The 17,733-nt window shown below is 43.1% G+C and overlaps 1 protein-coding gene across 4 annotated transcripts in view; it reads right to left on the reverse strand.

The window, feature by feature from the left end:
• ARHGAP25 (Rho GTPase activating protein 25) overlaps positions 1 to 6,456 on the reverse strand; it is a gene marked incomplete at both ends in the record, with an annotated part of 74,851 nt that extends 68,395 nt beyond the window's left edge. Inside the window, 2 exons of one of the 4 annotated variants that reach the window (XM_084235560.1) lie at positions 5,926 to 6,001; positions 6,202 to 6,267. In XM_084235560.1, coding sequence (XP_084091686.1) covers positions 5,926 to 6,001; positions 6,202 to 6,267 — 142 coding nt within the window. Of the gene's footprint in view, positions 1 to 5,925; positions 6,145 to 6,201 lie in introns of those variants that run through there. The other 3 variants (XM_084235558.1, XM_084235561.1, XM_084235559.1) reach the window with 3 other exon arrangements.
• Between the last annotated feature and the right edge of the window lie 11,277 nt (positions 6,457 to 17,733).

Raw genomic sequence — 17,733 nt, forward strand, 5'->3', positions numbered from 1 at the left:
CCTGTGATCCACTGTGAATTAGCAGAAGGGACCCAAGTCGGTGCATCATTTTCAGTCCCACATCCTTCTGCCTTCCTACATTCCCATCAAGAAAAGTCAACGGGCAATTCATCTCATAGACAATCTTCTCCCGATGCCACTTTTTACTGGATATTTGTGTTTATTCTCCCCAAGAAGGGCCTAGAGCATTGATGTTGCACATTACTGATTAAGAACAGATTTCTTTGCTTCAAGACTGAGTGACTGGCATGCAGGATTGACCATATCACCCACATTCAGGGGCCTTCATTGAGCTCAAGAGCTAAAAACCTCTCCTGTTTAGATGGTTTGGTAAAGGTTTATTATACTCTTGTTTCAGTGAATGACAGACTTTAGGACTCCTGGAGGACAAGATGTCCAAGCTGTGACTAAAGCATGAAATACAAGAACCCTGACCAGAGAGGGCTCCAGGCAGATAAGAAAAAGAAGTGAACAGAGGAAGATGTGGCAGAGGTCTAGAGTGTGTATGTGTGTGTGTATGGTGTGTGTGTGAGCGTGTGTGTGTGTGTGTGTGCACATGTCTATACTTCTGGAAGCAGGAGCCCAGTGGGCTAATGAGCAGGACCAGGTCATAAGAACTTTCACTTTAATCCCTTCACCAGAAGAATTATACAAAACGGTAAAACTATTTTCTTTTCCAAGCAAACACAGATGATGTATAGGAAAACCACGTGAGAAGGATGGTAAACCAAGGACTCACTTAGGACACGTACATCTCTATCTTAAAGAAAAGGAGTGGGGTGATGGGGACAGAGGGGCCGCAACCAGAATTCCCATCTGTGGGCGCCTGCTATGGCTCCCACAGTCCTTGTCCTCCAGGACTCATCTATAGGTGTTTGGAGTCGTGTCCTTGTCTGAACCCCACAAGATGCAAGCCCCGCAGGGGCAGGAAGCAGAACTGTCTTTGTACTTGGCTGCCAGACCGATGGGCATAATTTCTTCCTAAAAATGATTTTTGGTTTTTTAGAAAGTTTTTAAGGGAAAATTTAGCTTTGAGTTAAAAAAAAAAAAAGGTGATCCGTAAAGCGTAAGACAAGAAATGTAAATTACCTTCTCTCTTTGTAACTTTCACATCATATTTGCTATCTAAGGATGCTACAAAATTGACACACCATGGCCTCCCCTGGTGGTACAATGGTTGAGCACTGGGCTGCGAAGCTGCCCGCAGCCTCTGCAGCGCTGGTTCTATCCCCGGCCTCTGGGCGAGGGTCCCACATGGTGCACAGACTTCTCCTGCCCCCTGCTGCTCCCCTCAGCAATGTGTTTCTTCATCAGTCTGCCTGTTCTGTTCCCCGCTCTGGCTCTGGTGAATTCTCTCACCCTCCCAAGCTTCTGACTGTACCCAGTGCTTGTATCAATAAATAAATAAATCTTTAAAAAAAAATTGACACACCATCCCCAGACGAAATCCCTCTGGGTGGCCTATGCTGCAGCAAGGCCCTCCCCATGGTACCCCTGGCTCTCCACATGTGCTATTTAGTCTCAATCGCTGTGGCCACTGCCGGAGGTTTGCTGCGATTCTTCACACTCTCCCTATTTGTGTGTACAGCCAGCAACCATAGGGCTGCCTCACAAGAGGTTACACTTCTTTCCTCTCAAGCTATCTTGTGTCTGACACATCGTCACAGCTTATTCTTCTCAGTCAGTCCCAAGATCTTTCCAACACCCCCATAATGGACTTTCCTCATTTGAAAGACCATGCTCATCTCTGAAGGGGACAGGCAGAGTCCCCACAGTGTTCTCCCACTGGGTGCTCAGTTATGAGCTATGATGAGTGCGACAGAGACCCAGCCCCACTCCAATAGGATGGTATTTTTGCCTATGTAGACTACACCAGAGGCATCTTTCTCTAGATGTGTTTTCAGAGATTCATGCACTGAGAGCCACTGAGTTCACCATCTCTGTCAATCCAAACGCCCTTGGCCCCCAATCTGGTGCAAAGTCCAGAATGAGTAAGGTAAAAACATGGGTTTGTACTCACTCATGCACACCTACATATAAGGCAATGACAATATAGAGACTGATTTTCTCTCACAAGGTATAAAGACAGGTCTGAGCCCTGGGAAGACACCTCCTGGTGTCAGTATTCACTGTCTGAGGAAGGCCCGTCTCTGCCTCTGCCTGCAGGCATATGGAAATTTATCCATCAAGGACCCAGCACCAAGGCTTCCCCACAGCAAATAGAAGATAGTGGGACCAGAGGCACCAGACTGGTGCCTCTAGCACCATTGTAAACTTGGAAGTGAATGGTAGAAAAGTGTTCACCAAAGTTGAATTCCAAACAGGAAGATCAACTCACCTCAGCTTCATGGTCTCCAGATTCCCAGCCCAGGGAACCAACAATTAGTGTTCAGGGAAGAAATATGCTCGTGCATGTTGTTCTGATCACTGTGGGACCATGTAGCTCTTCCCAAAGAGCCCTATACCCTGGGATGAGAGGTTCATAAAATCTACAGATGACCGTTGTGGGAACTTGTTGGTACATCTACAATCAGGTGAGGACTTTGTGGCTCGCCACTGAGCCCAAAGAGCATCAGCTGCCTGTACAACCTTGCCTACAGGCCTGGCCACTGTTTCATGTATCATTTGGAATTTTAGTTTTGGGTATTTTTCATAACACAGTTAATACTTGTTTATTGTAAAAAAAAATCTGGAAATATTTGTGAAAAATAATACATATACACATTACTCTGATTTTCTAAAGGAAGAACTATACTCTGTAGCAGACAATGATTTATTGAATGGAAAAACATCTAGTGGGAAAAACAACCTCCACTGTTGTTGTTATTCACTTTACAGGTTGGGAGACTAGAATAATTAATTTTTGTTTCTGTATAAATTTTTTTGGCATTAAATTTCAGAGGGAAGAACAATTATAAATAACTACCCCTCCATAGTCACTTTCATTATGTATCTAAGTCATATGCTCTCTAAGGCCTGTTCCCCCTATTTTGGTTTGGGGGAACTTGAGAAAAAAGGAAGATGTGTCTCCAACTAGATACAATATGGGAAGTCCTGAAATTCACCCAATAATCTTCCAACTAAATACTCTCAAACCACAGGGCAGAGAGGGCTTTCCCTGGGTGGTCAAGGCCCTCTCCGTCCTACATACAAAGCATCGGGGGTGCCAGGCCTGGCACAGCATGCAAAATAGGACATTACCCTTGGAGATGACACTCTGGGGCATATAACTCAGTTAGAAAGACAGTGACTCAAAGAAGGAAAAGATTCAAATAGCAGTGCACGAAGATCATGGAAGGCTGTCATGGCTGCTTGACTAAATTGATAAACGATCAAAGGAAGAAAGGTCTGCTTTTGGCTCCCACCTCAAGTCAAGTCTGCTTCTAACCCCTGATCCCCTCCAGGATCAATAACTAGGTTAGATGAAGATCTGCCTGGTGATGTTCTCCCACCACAATCAGACCTGACATGGGGTGATCTCTGGTCACTGCCATCCAACTGAGCCCTCCCCAGCTCTCTGAGATGGAAGCACAGGGGAGGGCTCCTCCCCGCACCTCAAAGACTTTCACTTTCACTCCAGCCCTAGCTGAGAGCTCCCAAGATTTAAGGTTCACCAAAAAGATATGGGACCCCCTCCTGAGCTATTTTCCAGTGTCTTTCTTGCTATTTTCCAAGAAAGTGTTCAACGTGGTGTCCTCCCTATGCTACTGCCCCCTCCACTCTACCCCAGAATTACATCTTCATAAGACCCTCTTAAAAATTCACCTCAACAGTGAACTGTGAGGTAATATTCAGGTTTCAGTCCCAAATGACCTTATCATCATACCCTATTGGTGATTATCTACTCCAGTGGTTCTCAACCAGGGAAGATGTTACCCTTCCCCTCAGGCACACCTGGCAGTGTTTGGAGATATCTCTGGTTGTCACACTGATCATAGTACAGGGCACTACCATTGTCTAGCTGGTGGAGGCCAAGGATACTGCCAATAGTCGATAAGGCTCAGGACAGCTCTCATCACTAAGAATTATCTAGCACAAAATACCAATAGGTTGAGAACCTGATTTACTCCTCATTAGTCAAGGCTGGAGTTCCACAAGTCACTGACTTCCCTGTTGTGACTCTCAGTTCCACACAGCCTCAAAAGAGGTGAGTTTTTGGCTATGTTAAGTCAGTTCCTACAATCTCACCTAAGCACAGGATGCCAGAGAAGGGGCCAGAGGTCCTGAGGGTGAGTCAGTAACTCTTTCCCCGCAGAAGGCTCAGCTTGTGACCTTAATTTTCATCAACATAACATCCATGAAATGTATTCGGGCTGTAGTTCAATATCTCAGAGTGACAAATTTGTAAATGGCAGGAAGCCTCACAAGGGTTCATTAATATTTCATTAGGTAATTATTTTTTCATTAAATAATACTTCACCATATCACCTGCTTGTAGTCAATCATTTATTCTGTCAACAGATGTTTATTGTGGCCCACTAAAACCAAACACCATGCTCTGTGCTAGATGAATGGTAACTCTCTGGCTTCCTAACTTTGTCCACAGTCTGTACAATGGGACTTCCTCAGCAGGTGGAATAGAGGGCCAGGTGCTGTGGAATGGCAGATTCTTGGGCCTCCCTTCAGAGACCTGATTTCACAAGTTAGGATGCTACCCAGGAATCTACATTTTGGGCAAGCATCTGAGATAACTCTGATACAGGTATCCATGAGATCACGATTTAAGAAATATTTGAAGAAATCCTGAAATCCACCCAGTATAATCCCCAGTCTAAGTATAGGCAGACCTGAGCTTTAATGTGGCAATTTCCTTTATTTCTGGAAATATTATTTAATCATTAAGTGTCTCAAGTTTCCAACTTTTAAACAGGATCTGTTGAAACACAGCTGATGAGAGGGTAGAATGAACCATGAAAATAGAAGCAGAACACTTTCAAAGGAACAGGCCATAGGAGTTTCACTTTCCAACCTGTGTCTTCATGACATATAATAGAATGAACATTAGCCAAGCACATTGGTATAAATCTCAGAAAAACCTCTTGCTTATAGGAAGTATGCACACTCCCTGTCCTCTGAAACTACCTCAACATGCAAGGATTCCTGGCTTGCTTAGGGACTAGTAACTAATCCTCTCTGGTTACCAAGACAAATGGCTTCTCTGATTCTTCTCGGTTTTCTTTCAAATATTTTCTCAGACCTACATCATTACCACCCCATTATTTGTAATGAACCACTTATTTTAGTAGCACATTAAACACCATTAGAAACCCAGTTTAAACCTTGTTTCAAGCAAAACTTTTCCAAGCCATTAGAAACACCTGAGCACTTATCTATGTCCACCATCAAGAACACAATCTCACTATATGTATAGATGTATAAAACATGGGGAATTTCTTTCAGCACAATTGCCTTAAATTACTGTGATCAATTTAATAATAGAAGAAACCCATAAAAAAGAAATGCATGATGACAATTACATAACAGATTGCAACCAGTGTACCAATACCATCTTTAAAGAGAGGAGGTGAGGAGATAGGGATTAAAGGTCAGACTGTTTCAGAAAACATGCCAATGTCTGGAAGATAACCTAAAATGCATCTCTCATTTTCAATCCCCCATCTAAGAATTCCCTTCATTTTGTCCCTTTAGCTAAAACTGACATTATACCTTTAAATGTCTCCATATTCCTCTTTTGTCCTCATTGTCTACTCTTTGTCCCCCACCTGAGTCCCCTGAGTCCACAGAGACTGGGGCCCGGGGTCTGGGGGCCCCATGTGCACACAAAACAAAATGCCTTGAGTTACTCACAATTTAAACATTTTAAAAGACTCAACTCTGTGCTCTTATCAAAACCCACTCAAAATATACATAAGTTTTCAAACAGCAGAGAAACAATCCTTCCATGATAAAGAGAGAAAAACTCACAATTTTGTGTGTGATCGGTAGCCTTTGCCCATTTGAAGTACCCCAGATCCCACACACCCGGGAACTCCATTCTGCTCTGACCTCCATATGAAAGAGAACCCCCTCCCAGGATTGGGGGACATTAAACCAATATATTAATTTGAATACAAAATTTTCCCCAACCTCAGATTTGCTGAGAAACCCATTTTTAAGTAGACCATGCTCCCTGCAGGTCAACATGCAAATGGGGGGCACTCAAGTGTAAGAAACACTCAGGCAAAAGAAAAAGAAATTGACCTTACCTATTTTCCCAGCCTCCATCTTCAGGTTGAAATCCCAGTTTCTTGGCAACCTCAGGGACATTTTTCTTCTGGTTCGGGTGAGTAGCTGCTGAAATGGTGAGTCTGTCACAATCGGCGCCCTTCTGGCCCTTTCGACTTTTCCCTCTTGCTTCTGTGTGTGTATTTCCCCCTTTATGATTGCTTCACGGCCAATCTTGGGTTTGAGGTTGATTTGCCAACGTGTCTCCTTTCTCTCAGATGAAAGGTCCATCCAAATATCATTTGGGGATGGCACCCTAAACTCTCCCCCCAACACTCTATCCACGCCCCACTTAGTCCGGTGCCTTGTGAATGTGCACCCCACTTTTCTTGCTTTCAGTTTTACCAAAAATATCCCAGAAAGACTTCGCTCTGTGTCATGGAAAGCAAAACTCCTGTTCGAAAGAATCTCAGGCCTCACTGAGGTGAGGTTGTAATAAACAACTGCTGCCTTTTGGCTTTTTTTTTCTTTAAACTGTCTGCTTCCTTGAGTTTCAGGAAGTGGGTGGCAGTTCAGTGTAGATGATGCATTATGAGCACTCTTTCTTGGGTAAATGTTTTTTGGAGGTGCTTGTATAAGTAGGGGTTCTTCTGTAATATAACACTTTAGCTTTGATTAAAAAAAAAAAAAACTTCAAGACTCCTACCAAAACCTTTAAGCCTTCCTCACCAAATAGATGAAGCATCTGAAAATGGTAAGACAATCAACATTCCCCCAAAGCTACGTGCTTTTAATTTCTCCTTGCTGTAAGGACCACACAGCAATTCTCCATTTGCTCTGGATAAAGTTTCCAAGTGACCTCAGGCTGATGTAGGAAAAGTTCTGATACATTTAACTAATAAGTTAGGTTTAGCTGGGTAGGTAAACCTGGTATAATGGTTTTTTGGCATTGTGGTATAATGGTTTTTTGGCATTGTGTTCCAGGTGTGGGGCTTTTGGAATCATAACAACATAATTCAAGGATCAGTCTTCTCACTTCCTAGCTCTGCAGCTTTTAACCAGCAGCTGAATCTCTATGGGACACTAGGACCTCTTCAAATGGGTTGATAATAACCATGACTGCATGGGTTTGTGAAGAATCTAATCATGCACTTGACATGCTGTATTTCCACAACACATTAATTCAATCCTTATCCTGTTTAACCGAGTTGCATGTCAGGCTAGCATATGTTTAACTGGGTCAGTATTTGGTCCCTGAAAGGCAAACTGTCTCTGTGTAAATCCTGACTCTACCACTTTCTTGCTGTATGAGTTTGGACACGTTTCTTAACCACTTTGTGCTTCAAAGTCCTCATCTATAACTGGGGCAACTTCATAGGATTACTTCATAAGACTCTCGTCAGGTGTTACTTGCTGGTAGGTACAAAGTGCTCACAACAGTCACTGGCAGCCAGCACACAAGCTATACAGCCTTGATCCATTCATTCTTGGGCTCTTCCGGCTCACTGTGCCATATTTTCCTCTTCGCCTCACCACATGTTCAGTCTGTTAGTGACCTAGCTTCCTGTTTCATTGAGAAAATTGATGCAACTGCAATATAATGTCTACGAGTCCCCCATGCTCTTGCCTATCGCCCTGTGTATAAAGCCTGCACACTCAATCTTCTCCCAGTCATAATGGACAAACCAACTGTCACCATTCCTTCATTTTTAACACATCATCAGTTTCTTCTCTCTCTTGAATCAATCCCACCAGCACTCAAATTATTTTTTATCCCCTTGCTTAAAAATTCTCTTGATATCACTTTCCTCCTTAACTACAGTCCCATGTCTTTCCTTCATTTATGAGTAAAGTTTTGAAAATTGTCTATATTTACAAATGTCTCTCCTATGATGTTTTTGCTCCTGTGATTACATAGAATTTTTTTTTTAAGATTTATTTATTTTTATACAAGAGCAGGGTTACAGGCCAGAGGCATGGGAGGGTGAGAGGATTCACCAGAGGCAGAGCAGGGAGCAGAACAGGCAGACAACAGAAATACACTGCTGAGGGGAGCAGCAGGCATGACAGGAGAGGTCTGCCACGCCATGTGGGATTCTCGCCAGCCAGGAATGAACCCACACTGCAGAGGCTGCAGACAGCTTCACAGGCAGCGTTCAACCCACTGCGCCACCGAGGAGGCCCACACAGAATGTATTCTTATAGGGACACTGATGTCTCTGTGTCTAAACCCATCGGTCAATTCTGCATGTCATCTTACTATCAGCAGTTTTGGACACAATTACTTTTTCCAGCCCCAAGCCCTTGCTCTGCTTGGCTCCTAGGAGCCATCAGTGCACTGTTTGTCTGCCTGCCTTTCTACCTGTTCCATCTGTTTCCTTGTTGATTCCTTCTAACCTCTAAATATTGGAGGAGGCTAAGGCTCACTCAAAGGGCCCTTTCCCATCCATACTCACCTATCTCAAAGTTTAAAATTCCTGTATCTGCAAATGATTGCAACTTGCATTTCCAGCTTAAACCACCCTTAGAATCCCAAATCATGCACATTTTCGCTTAGACATCTAAAACCAATCTCAAATTAAACATGTCCAAAACTTACATTTAGGGGACTGTGCTAAAAAAGAGCAGTGATGATCTGAGGTATGTTCTTCTCATTGTAAATGAAAGGAACATAAGAGGGAAGAACCACGTAAGCATATTTAAAACTTCTGCTCAAGCCCCAGATTCATCGTGGCATTATTTACAGCAGTCAGAGCTGGAAACAAGCTAAGTGCCCATCAGCAGTTGATTGAATATACAAGTTATGGTGTATATGGTGGAAGATTATGGGGGTCTGGTGGTGGGGGTGGAGTGGCGGCATACATCTAAAGAGGTGTGAACTAGAGCTCAGAATCATATGCAGTGTTATAAAGCAACATTACCTCAATTTAAAAACATACAATAAAAAAAGAAGTTATGATGTACACACAATGGAATACTACTCAGATATAAAAAAGATGAAATTCTGCTATTTCCAAAAACATGATGGACCTAGAGAGTTTTATGCTTAGTGAAATGTCATACAGAAAAAAAGAAACTATTTCAGTTTATGTGGTATATAGAGAAAGCAAATGGGTAAACTAAATACTAAAACAAACAAAAAAAACTTTTAGATGATAATTAGTGGCTACCAGAAGGGAAGGGGTAAATTGAGTTAAAGGGGTCAGTTGTACGGTACAGGATAGAATTGGACATTTGGTGGCGAACTTCATAGTGCATTTACAGAGACTGAGTTTAAATGATGTACACCTTACACGTAGAATGTTATAATGTAGTGTTACTTCAATTTCAAAAATAAAGTAAAATCTCGCTGCAACCATGCCTGCTCACATTTCAGTGGCCAACACACATCACACAACCAGGCCCAAAGTCAGTGAGGCAGGACTTATACACAGCCCCAAGGCAGGAGGGAGAAAATATTTGCTAATTCGGACTCCAGTCCATCACACCAACTCAGTTTGCCCCACTGCCTCCAGCCTCCATTCCTCCCCAGGGGAATAGTGGATTTCTCTAACCCTGAATCAGTCCCTGAGAGATTTTGGAGCCTACTCTGCTTACTTTCTGCCTAACTCAAACACCAGTGTTCTCCTGTCCATACTGGGGAGAGGAACAGCAGGCCTCAGTCTCAGCCCAGCAGCATCCCCAAAGGGTGCTTGTCACAATCCAAAGTTTCAGTCCTGGGACCTTTCACTAAGGAACTCTGAAAATATTTTGAAGGCAACATTTAGAAACACACAGAGAATTTCCTTTATTCTTTAGGGTAGACTCCTGTGAGTCTTGGAAAAACTCATGAGCAATGGGGAAGTTGATTGTGAATACTGAAAAGGCAATGAGGTGAAAAGTACCCCAGGAAAGGCCCAGCTCAGCAGCCACCTACAGAGCCCTCCACAAGTCAGGCTGCTGTCTGTTCTTGGTGGTGGGGAGAAATTGCCTGCTGCAGCACTGCTCCCCTCTCCCTGCTCCTCTGACAATGAAGAACTACTTATCTTGTCTGGCGCAAAAGACTGAATAAGCATCTGCCAAAGCCAACTTGCAAAAATCTACCTATTTACTGATTGAATGCTAACCAGTTTTTGAGTAGACCTGATTTTTACTGAATGTTAATGAAATCTTCATGAACTAGCAGACTTGTTTTCTGCCCCTATTTAGCACACAGTCTATTGAGAGAAAAGAACAATTAAGTAAACAACAAAATATAATGTGAGAAGGGATATGTTACAGGAAGTGTAGGGAGTTATGAGAGTTTATATTGGAGAGGCCTAATTCGGATCTGGGGAGTGATGGAAGGCTTCCTGGAGGAAGTGTCTTTTTAATTAAGACTTGATGACTAAGTTAGGGAGCAAACAGGTTGAAAGCAAAAATGGTTTCCAAACAAAGTAAGAGCTATAGAGGCAAAAAAAAAAAAAAAAAAAAAAAGAACCCATTAGGTTGCTCCTGGAAAGGGTGAAAGGGAAGGGATAGAGGAAAGATGGAGCTGGGGAGATAGACAGGGGTGGGTGGCAGCTGGATCCCTGGGAGGCCTAGGTAAAGAGTTTTGACTTCACCCTGGAAGAAACAGAAAGCCATGGAGGAGATTTTACTAGGATAAGGATGAGGATATGATGACAGATATCTAGGTGAGAAAGAGAGGGAGGGAGAGAGGTCACTGGCAGTGGACATGGAAATAAGGAAAACAACCTAAGAGCAATTTATGTGGTAGAATTGATAGCCCCAGGGAATTTCTATGGGAGGGAAACAGGTGTCCAGCCCCAGGCAACCACCAGTCTACTTTCTGTCTCTCTGTATTTGCTTAATCTGGACATTTCATATCAATGGAGTCATATACTATGTGGTCTTTTGTGTCTGGTTTCTTAAACTTAGTGTAATGTTTTCAAAGTTCATCCAAAATCAAAATTTTGCTTCTTTTTATGGTCAAATAATACATTTAGTCACATAAATTGGATGATATTTGACTGCTTTGGACTTGTAAAAACAACAGCTTCATGTGGTCCAAAGTAAAAGACCCACTTTGCTTCCTGCCACTCATTCATTCAGCAATAAAAATGAATCATTCTATTATGATGCACAGGCACTGTTCTCAGTGCTAGGTATACAACAAGAAGACAAACAGACAAAAATCCTACTTCTATGGAGAATTACGATATGTTCGATGGTGGTGAAGCCTGAGGTGTGACTGCAGTAAGCTCCACCTGGGGAAGCATCTTTGGACTCATTGTTCCCCTGGTTCCTATACTCATGAGGAGGTGCCAAAGGCATACACACAGTGGCCACATGACTCCAGGTCCACCCCCAATACAGGAATCTATCGTTCAAAGTTTCTGACGGCTGATGGACAACACGGCCAATCAAACAACCCACCTTCCTAAGGGCCCCCCTTAGGAAGTGACCCCCCCTCTCAGGAATTTTTACTGGCTTACAGATACTATGACCACCCTGTTTTCCCCTGACCTGCTGCCCCCTTGGGGTGGGGGAGATATCTTCTACCTTAGAGGGCCCTAGTGGTCCTTTCTGCATGCCTACCTGGGCAGCATCCATTCCATTTTGGCGCATCTGCCACAGAAAGCACAGGTGACATCTCCTGTGCATGCTGGGACCATGGGAGGAAGGGTCCACAGGAACATCCAGTCCCCATCCTTTCAGCCTCAAATATGGGGTGTGTGTGTGCCACCGAAGAATCACTTCTGAGAAAAGCATTTGAAATGAAAAACCCTAGGAGCCTTTGGAAGCAGCAGTCATTATAACATTAACACACATAGTCAGCCATGGAGGCATGCGGGACCCTGCTCAGACCCAAGTGGATAATGAGAAGGCCAACAAGTAATGTTTTTGACATGTCTTCTTGCCAGGTAGGTGGTTTGTAGCTGTTGTGATTAGACTCGGTCCCAGAAGGATCTAGTTTGCAGCTTGCATACTAACATCATAGGCTCCCTGCTTCTGAATAGGGCCTTCACTTTCTTTAACATGTTCTTAAGGCAAAAAGTTATCTGCCTCTCCCTATTGGATGACCACACACCATCAAGATCATAAATAACCTCCTTTGTTGTGTGCTGGGGATACTTGACAACATGAGCTCCAATTATGGCCTCTGTCTCCCAGTGGGCTCAGTCTCATGGAACTTGCCAGCTGTTCTAGACTCTTTATCAACCCAACCATGGCATCTAAGCCAGGCCTGGAAGAGCTAGCTCAAGGGGCAAAATATAGCTACCATCATACTCCGGCTCTAAGAAGTAAGAGCAGAGGCAGTGGTGCCTTCACTTGGGCATAAGCCCCGGTGCATCCAGCAGACTCCTGAACTGCTCACCTCTCCTTAGTTTGTGGAGCAAGAACCTCTGTTCCTGTTGACCACCTGTCCGAGGTGGGTTTGCACCCTGTGACAGTTGGTTGTTTTTACCTCTGTACTTTGCAGAGTGATTTACAAAACTGTTTTGATTTACAAAACTGTTCTTGAGCACTTGTGTGCTCATAGGTGATGTGGAAAGTTCAGGAGTTGATGTGGAAGGTGGGAGTTCAGGAGCCCGATCTGGGATGGAAGTATTGTAGGGAGCAGGAGCCTGGGAACAAGAATCCTGGATTTGAACCTTACCCCCTTCATTGATTACCTGTGTGATCAGGGTATATTGGTTAACCTCTTTAAGCTTAACTTTCCTCATTCACAAAATGAAGGTAAGTATATCTCTCTCAGCAAGCTGATGAGAAGATCAGATAACATAACAAAACATTCAGTACAGCTTCTGACACATAGCAATTTTTTTTGTAAAGATTTATTTATTTATACAAGAACTGGGGTACAGACCAGAGGTGCAGGAGGGTGAGAGAATTCACCAGAGACACAGTGGGGAGCACAACAGGCAGATGGACCAAAAACACTGCTGAGGGGAGCAGCGGGAGAGACAGAAGAGGTCTGCCGCGCCATGTGGGTATCTCCCTGACCAGCCAGGAATAGAACTGGCCAGCAATAGAACCCGCACTGCAGAGGCTGTGGACAGCTTCACAGTGCTACACTCAACCCGCTGCACCACTGGGGAGGCCCAATAGCATTTTCTTAATAAATGTTAGAGAATAATTTCCACTGGCTTTTTATCCTAAAAAGCCCTTGAAGCTCCATTTCATAAGAAAGTGAGCAGATTGATGGCTAACCATTTCGAGTGTTCCTCCAACCTGAGCAAGAGAGAAAGCATACCTTTCCATTTTCAGAAGTCCTATCAGACTATAAAACACACTAGGGCCAGTTGGGGAGGCATAAGGGAAGGAGTGAGGAGGGGCGTAGTCTGTCCATAGAGAACTGCAGTGCTGAGGCTCTGAGCATGGTGACTAATTCTGGACCACACACCAGTGCTGTGGTTTGAAGAGGCTTTTCTTGCCAGCCCTCCCAGCAGCTGGCACGTGTGCAAACAATAGCACACCCAATTTTATCAGTTGGACATATTGAGGGGAAGGAAGTGGTGCTGACGGGAGGGGCAGGTAGAAAGACAGGGAGTTCAATCCTGCCTCCTGGAAAGGGGAGTGGGATCCAGAGAGCAGAAAGGCAGACTTGTAGTCTTCTCTCCACTGGGGTCTCGCTGAGACAAAATCAACTCCAACAGTCTAAGAACTATGTTTTTAAGCCAAACCTGCACTGCTCTGCCAGCTTATACTCTCCTGAGAGCATGCGAACCTTAGCAGGGGCTGTCAGGAAGTGACAAAGGCAGCTGATTGTGCAAGCATGAAACCCATGGTTCATATTGAGTAATTACACACAGAACAGTAAGACTGCTAGGGGAAGGAGAGAGGTAGTGTAAATGAGTCACTCCACTTTAAACTAATTCCACCCATTGGCAGAGAAAACCCTTTGACTTTCATACCCTCCCAAATCCATTTCCCTTCACAATTTTCATCAATCCTTGTATTATCCATCCCATTTTACAGAAGGAAAAAAAAAACTGAGGCACGGACTGAACAGGCACCTCTATTTTTCCAGTGATTTGTTTCATGACTTGTTCCATGACTTTTTTCTGACTTAATGGTCAGAAAATGTACCATAACATCCTTAAAATAAAGTACAAAACTCAAAATATAGTGAGGAATGCATTTCTGATGGTTAGTTCTGATGATAGAAAGAGGAAACGAGTTTTGACTGGTTTCATAAAAAATCACCACACTTTGAAGTTTTAAGTAACCAGTGCAATTAAAATGCATTCATGTTTTCTTTTGAAACATAACTACCTCCCAATGTTAAACTAGAGTCAGCATGAGTTAAAGTTGTGCCCACATAGATAAATGTGTGGTTCTGGACACATAGGCAGGAAAAAACAATGAAGATATCAATCTACAGTATGGTTTTGGAACCCGAAGGTGTCTAAATGTCTGCATTCATTCACGTCCATAGTTGAGGGGAATTTGATCACTGCCCATAGCAAACCTTCAGAACAAGTTTAGAAGTTATTTTTATTTTTAAAAAAAAAAAACAAAAAAAAAAAAACCCTGAAATGCTTCTGGGTCTGTGATCTCTGTTCTCTCCCAGCTTCATCCCTGTGCCCCACCAAAGGTTGACCCCCAGTTTATCATGGAAGCTCATCAGAGGAATATCTTTTAAAATGAAGTCCTCAGCCATGGGGTGGCATAGGTTTTCTGTGATTTTTAAAGATGGGGACCCTCCTTATCTGGGTGTGTGATTTCTAAAAATGGACTCTGATCAGTTTGTTGATAGTGCACAGGAAATTGCTGGGTTTTTTTTAACCAAAACCATCACTTCCGTCTTTGTATAACATGTCAAGATTCCTTCTGAAAATAAGCATAGGCTTTTAATCAGTGGACATAATGGGTAGCTATACAACCCAGATATTTTGCAACTTTGTGTTAAGTTTGGGAATATTGCTTGTGATTATATTGGTGACATGAGCCACGTAGCCAAGCAGTAGGCCTGTGTTCAAGAGGTCCTGGGTGCCAAGCCTGGATATGTCTCAGAGTTATTTCAGAACCCCAGGTTTCTCATCTATGATACATCTCTTCTACAATAGTCCATCTACTGTAAGCTATCCTTGTGTGGACTAAGCTTCATTCATGTATGTAAAGCACCTGGGACATGGCAGGCATTATCAAACAATGATAATGCTACATTACCTTAAACAGTATCTGATAACAGAGCTGTAGAAGGCTGAATACTGACCCCCCAAAGATTCCCACATCTTAATCTCCAGAATCTGAGAACATGGAAAGGGACTTTGCAGTTGTGATAGTGGGGGCATTATCCTGGATTATCCAGATGGGCCCAAGTCAATCACAAGGGACATTGCCAGAGAGAGGCCTGGGGGGACTGAAGTGAATATGGAAGCAGAGGTCAGAATGATATGGGGCCAGGGATTCAAACTAAGGAATGGAGCAGTGCTGTATAAACTGGAAAAGGCCAGAAAACAGATTGTCCCCTCAGAAACTACGGAATGAATTAGTCCTGCTGACACCACGACTTTTGGTGTCAGCCCAGCAATGTTAGAGAATAAATGTGTGTAAGTCACTGAATCTGTGGTAATTTACTATAGTCACAAGTAGAAACTCATACAGTGGTTATGAAACTGATTTTCTTGGGTGACCCATCAACTAGTTCTGGAAGCAATTTCTAACAAAACACTCTTTCCCATGTTTTGAGAACCCAGTTATAACATGCTTATGACTTCTCTGTTTCACACCTGCTGCAGGCGGCCTTGATGCCCCAGCTAGATAAGACACTGGCAAGCAGCGAAGCTAAAGTGCCTCACACCGTGGGGCCGAAGGTAAAGGGCCTCACACCGTGGGGCTGAAGATTCCTTGTGCCTCACACCGTGGGGCTGAAGATCTAACATTCCTTCACATTTTGTTCTTGGTCATAAAAAGAGAAAAAATTATCAGAAAAGTACATTAGGCAATAAATTATATGTATCAGTAGACTGTAAGCAATTGGCATGGAAAATTACCTGTTTAGATATTAGTTATTAAACAATTTGGCCCACTTGACAATGGGAGATGATTTATTGTACATATCTGACAAGCAAACCAGCACAACTATTATAATAAGTCCTTCTTTTGCTTTTTTAGAAGTTCCTTTTATGTAGAAGTTTCTTAGGAAAGTTTTTAAATGAAGTTGACTGTATTAAGAAGTTTGTAGGTAGAAAAAGTTCTGATAGCTGAGCAGCAGCTGGTCTCCGGCTGAAGGCCATGTGAATAAAATAGTCTTTTGATGCTTAGGCTTTAGCTGATAGGGATGCACTGGCAGCTATCCACTGTCTTAGGTAATTGTCTAGCTGAAATAATAAGTTTTAGTGTTAGGTCTGGTTTTTTATCTATTAACCTTGAAGGCTACCATCTAGCTGGGACCTGTAAGAGCCAGTAGTCTATGGGAACATAATACACTAATTGTTTCTGCTTTATACATGATAATGTATTTTTTGATTACTAATAATGAATAAATAAAGACCTGCTGAGTCTCTCGGCAGACGATGCTAACACCTCACCAAGTGTCGGTGTCTCCTCATTTCCCTTCCCCTCAGCCCCTGAGTTTCAGTCACTTAACAAGTCGCCGAGACCATCTCATCCTTTCAGGAACCCCTGACACGACATTTTGCTGGAGGCTGGTCGCCGGCACACACCAGGTTCAGAAACAGACAAACACACTAAGAAGAGTATATGGATCTAGCAGGCCCCAGAGCATTGACCCTCAGATTTTGCTGTGATTCTGAAAAATCTGGATTCTTGTTAAAAATGATTATGATTCAGGAGGGCTGGAGTGAGGCCTGAGACTATGCATTCCAACAAACTCCAGATGTAATGATGCTGTGGGTCTCCAGACCACACTTAGAGTAGCCAGTCTAGAGGATCGTTCTGAAGGGAATATCTTACTGACACACAAGAGACCCCTTTCATGGCCTGCCTTTAAGTATCTTCCCTACTCTGTCTAGTCCTTAGGAAAACTCCTTGAGGGGTGCTCAGGTCAGCTGATTGCTCATGATGAGTAGCACATCATTCACCCACCCCACCAAAAAAAATTGGGTGTATTAACTCAGTTGGAGTGAATGCACCCCAAGGTAATATAAGCTGTACTTGCTATTCCAACTATATAATGAAGTCAACTACTTAAGCCAGTAAAATATGAGTGCAAAGGGAAAAAAGCAGAACTCTTTCAGTGAAAACTAAGTTAATGGCTTTGGAAAGAGAGAATAAATATAGATCACTATAAAATGTGTCAAATCACATGTGGGTAAGTGAAGGAGAAATCATAAAAATCTCTACATTCTAAATGCTTTAAAATGCTCTAACTTTTCACTCCTACGTATCCTGCCAGTGCACTGTGGGTAAATATTAGACAAGAAAAGCTTAGGGCTGTGCAGCTGTTTTTAAAATGAAAGTGTAAAAGTTTAAGTGATTATTGTCATTCTCAGTCAGGGGTGTACTGGACTACACTTCAGATTTTTGGTTTTACTAATACAAAGAACAATTGGTGCCTACCACCCCATCAAGCCTCAGCATCACGTGCTTATGAGAGGCTGTGATTAATCTCCATGTTTTGTAGAGGAACAGTCT

The sequence above is a fragment of the Talpa europaea genome, assembly GCF_964194135.1.
Source record: "Talpa europaea genome assembly, chromosome: 6".
NCBI lineage: Eukaryota > Metazoa > Chordata > Mammalia > Eulipotyphla > Talpidae > Talpa > Talpa europaea.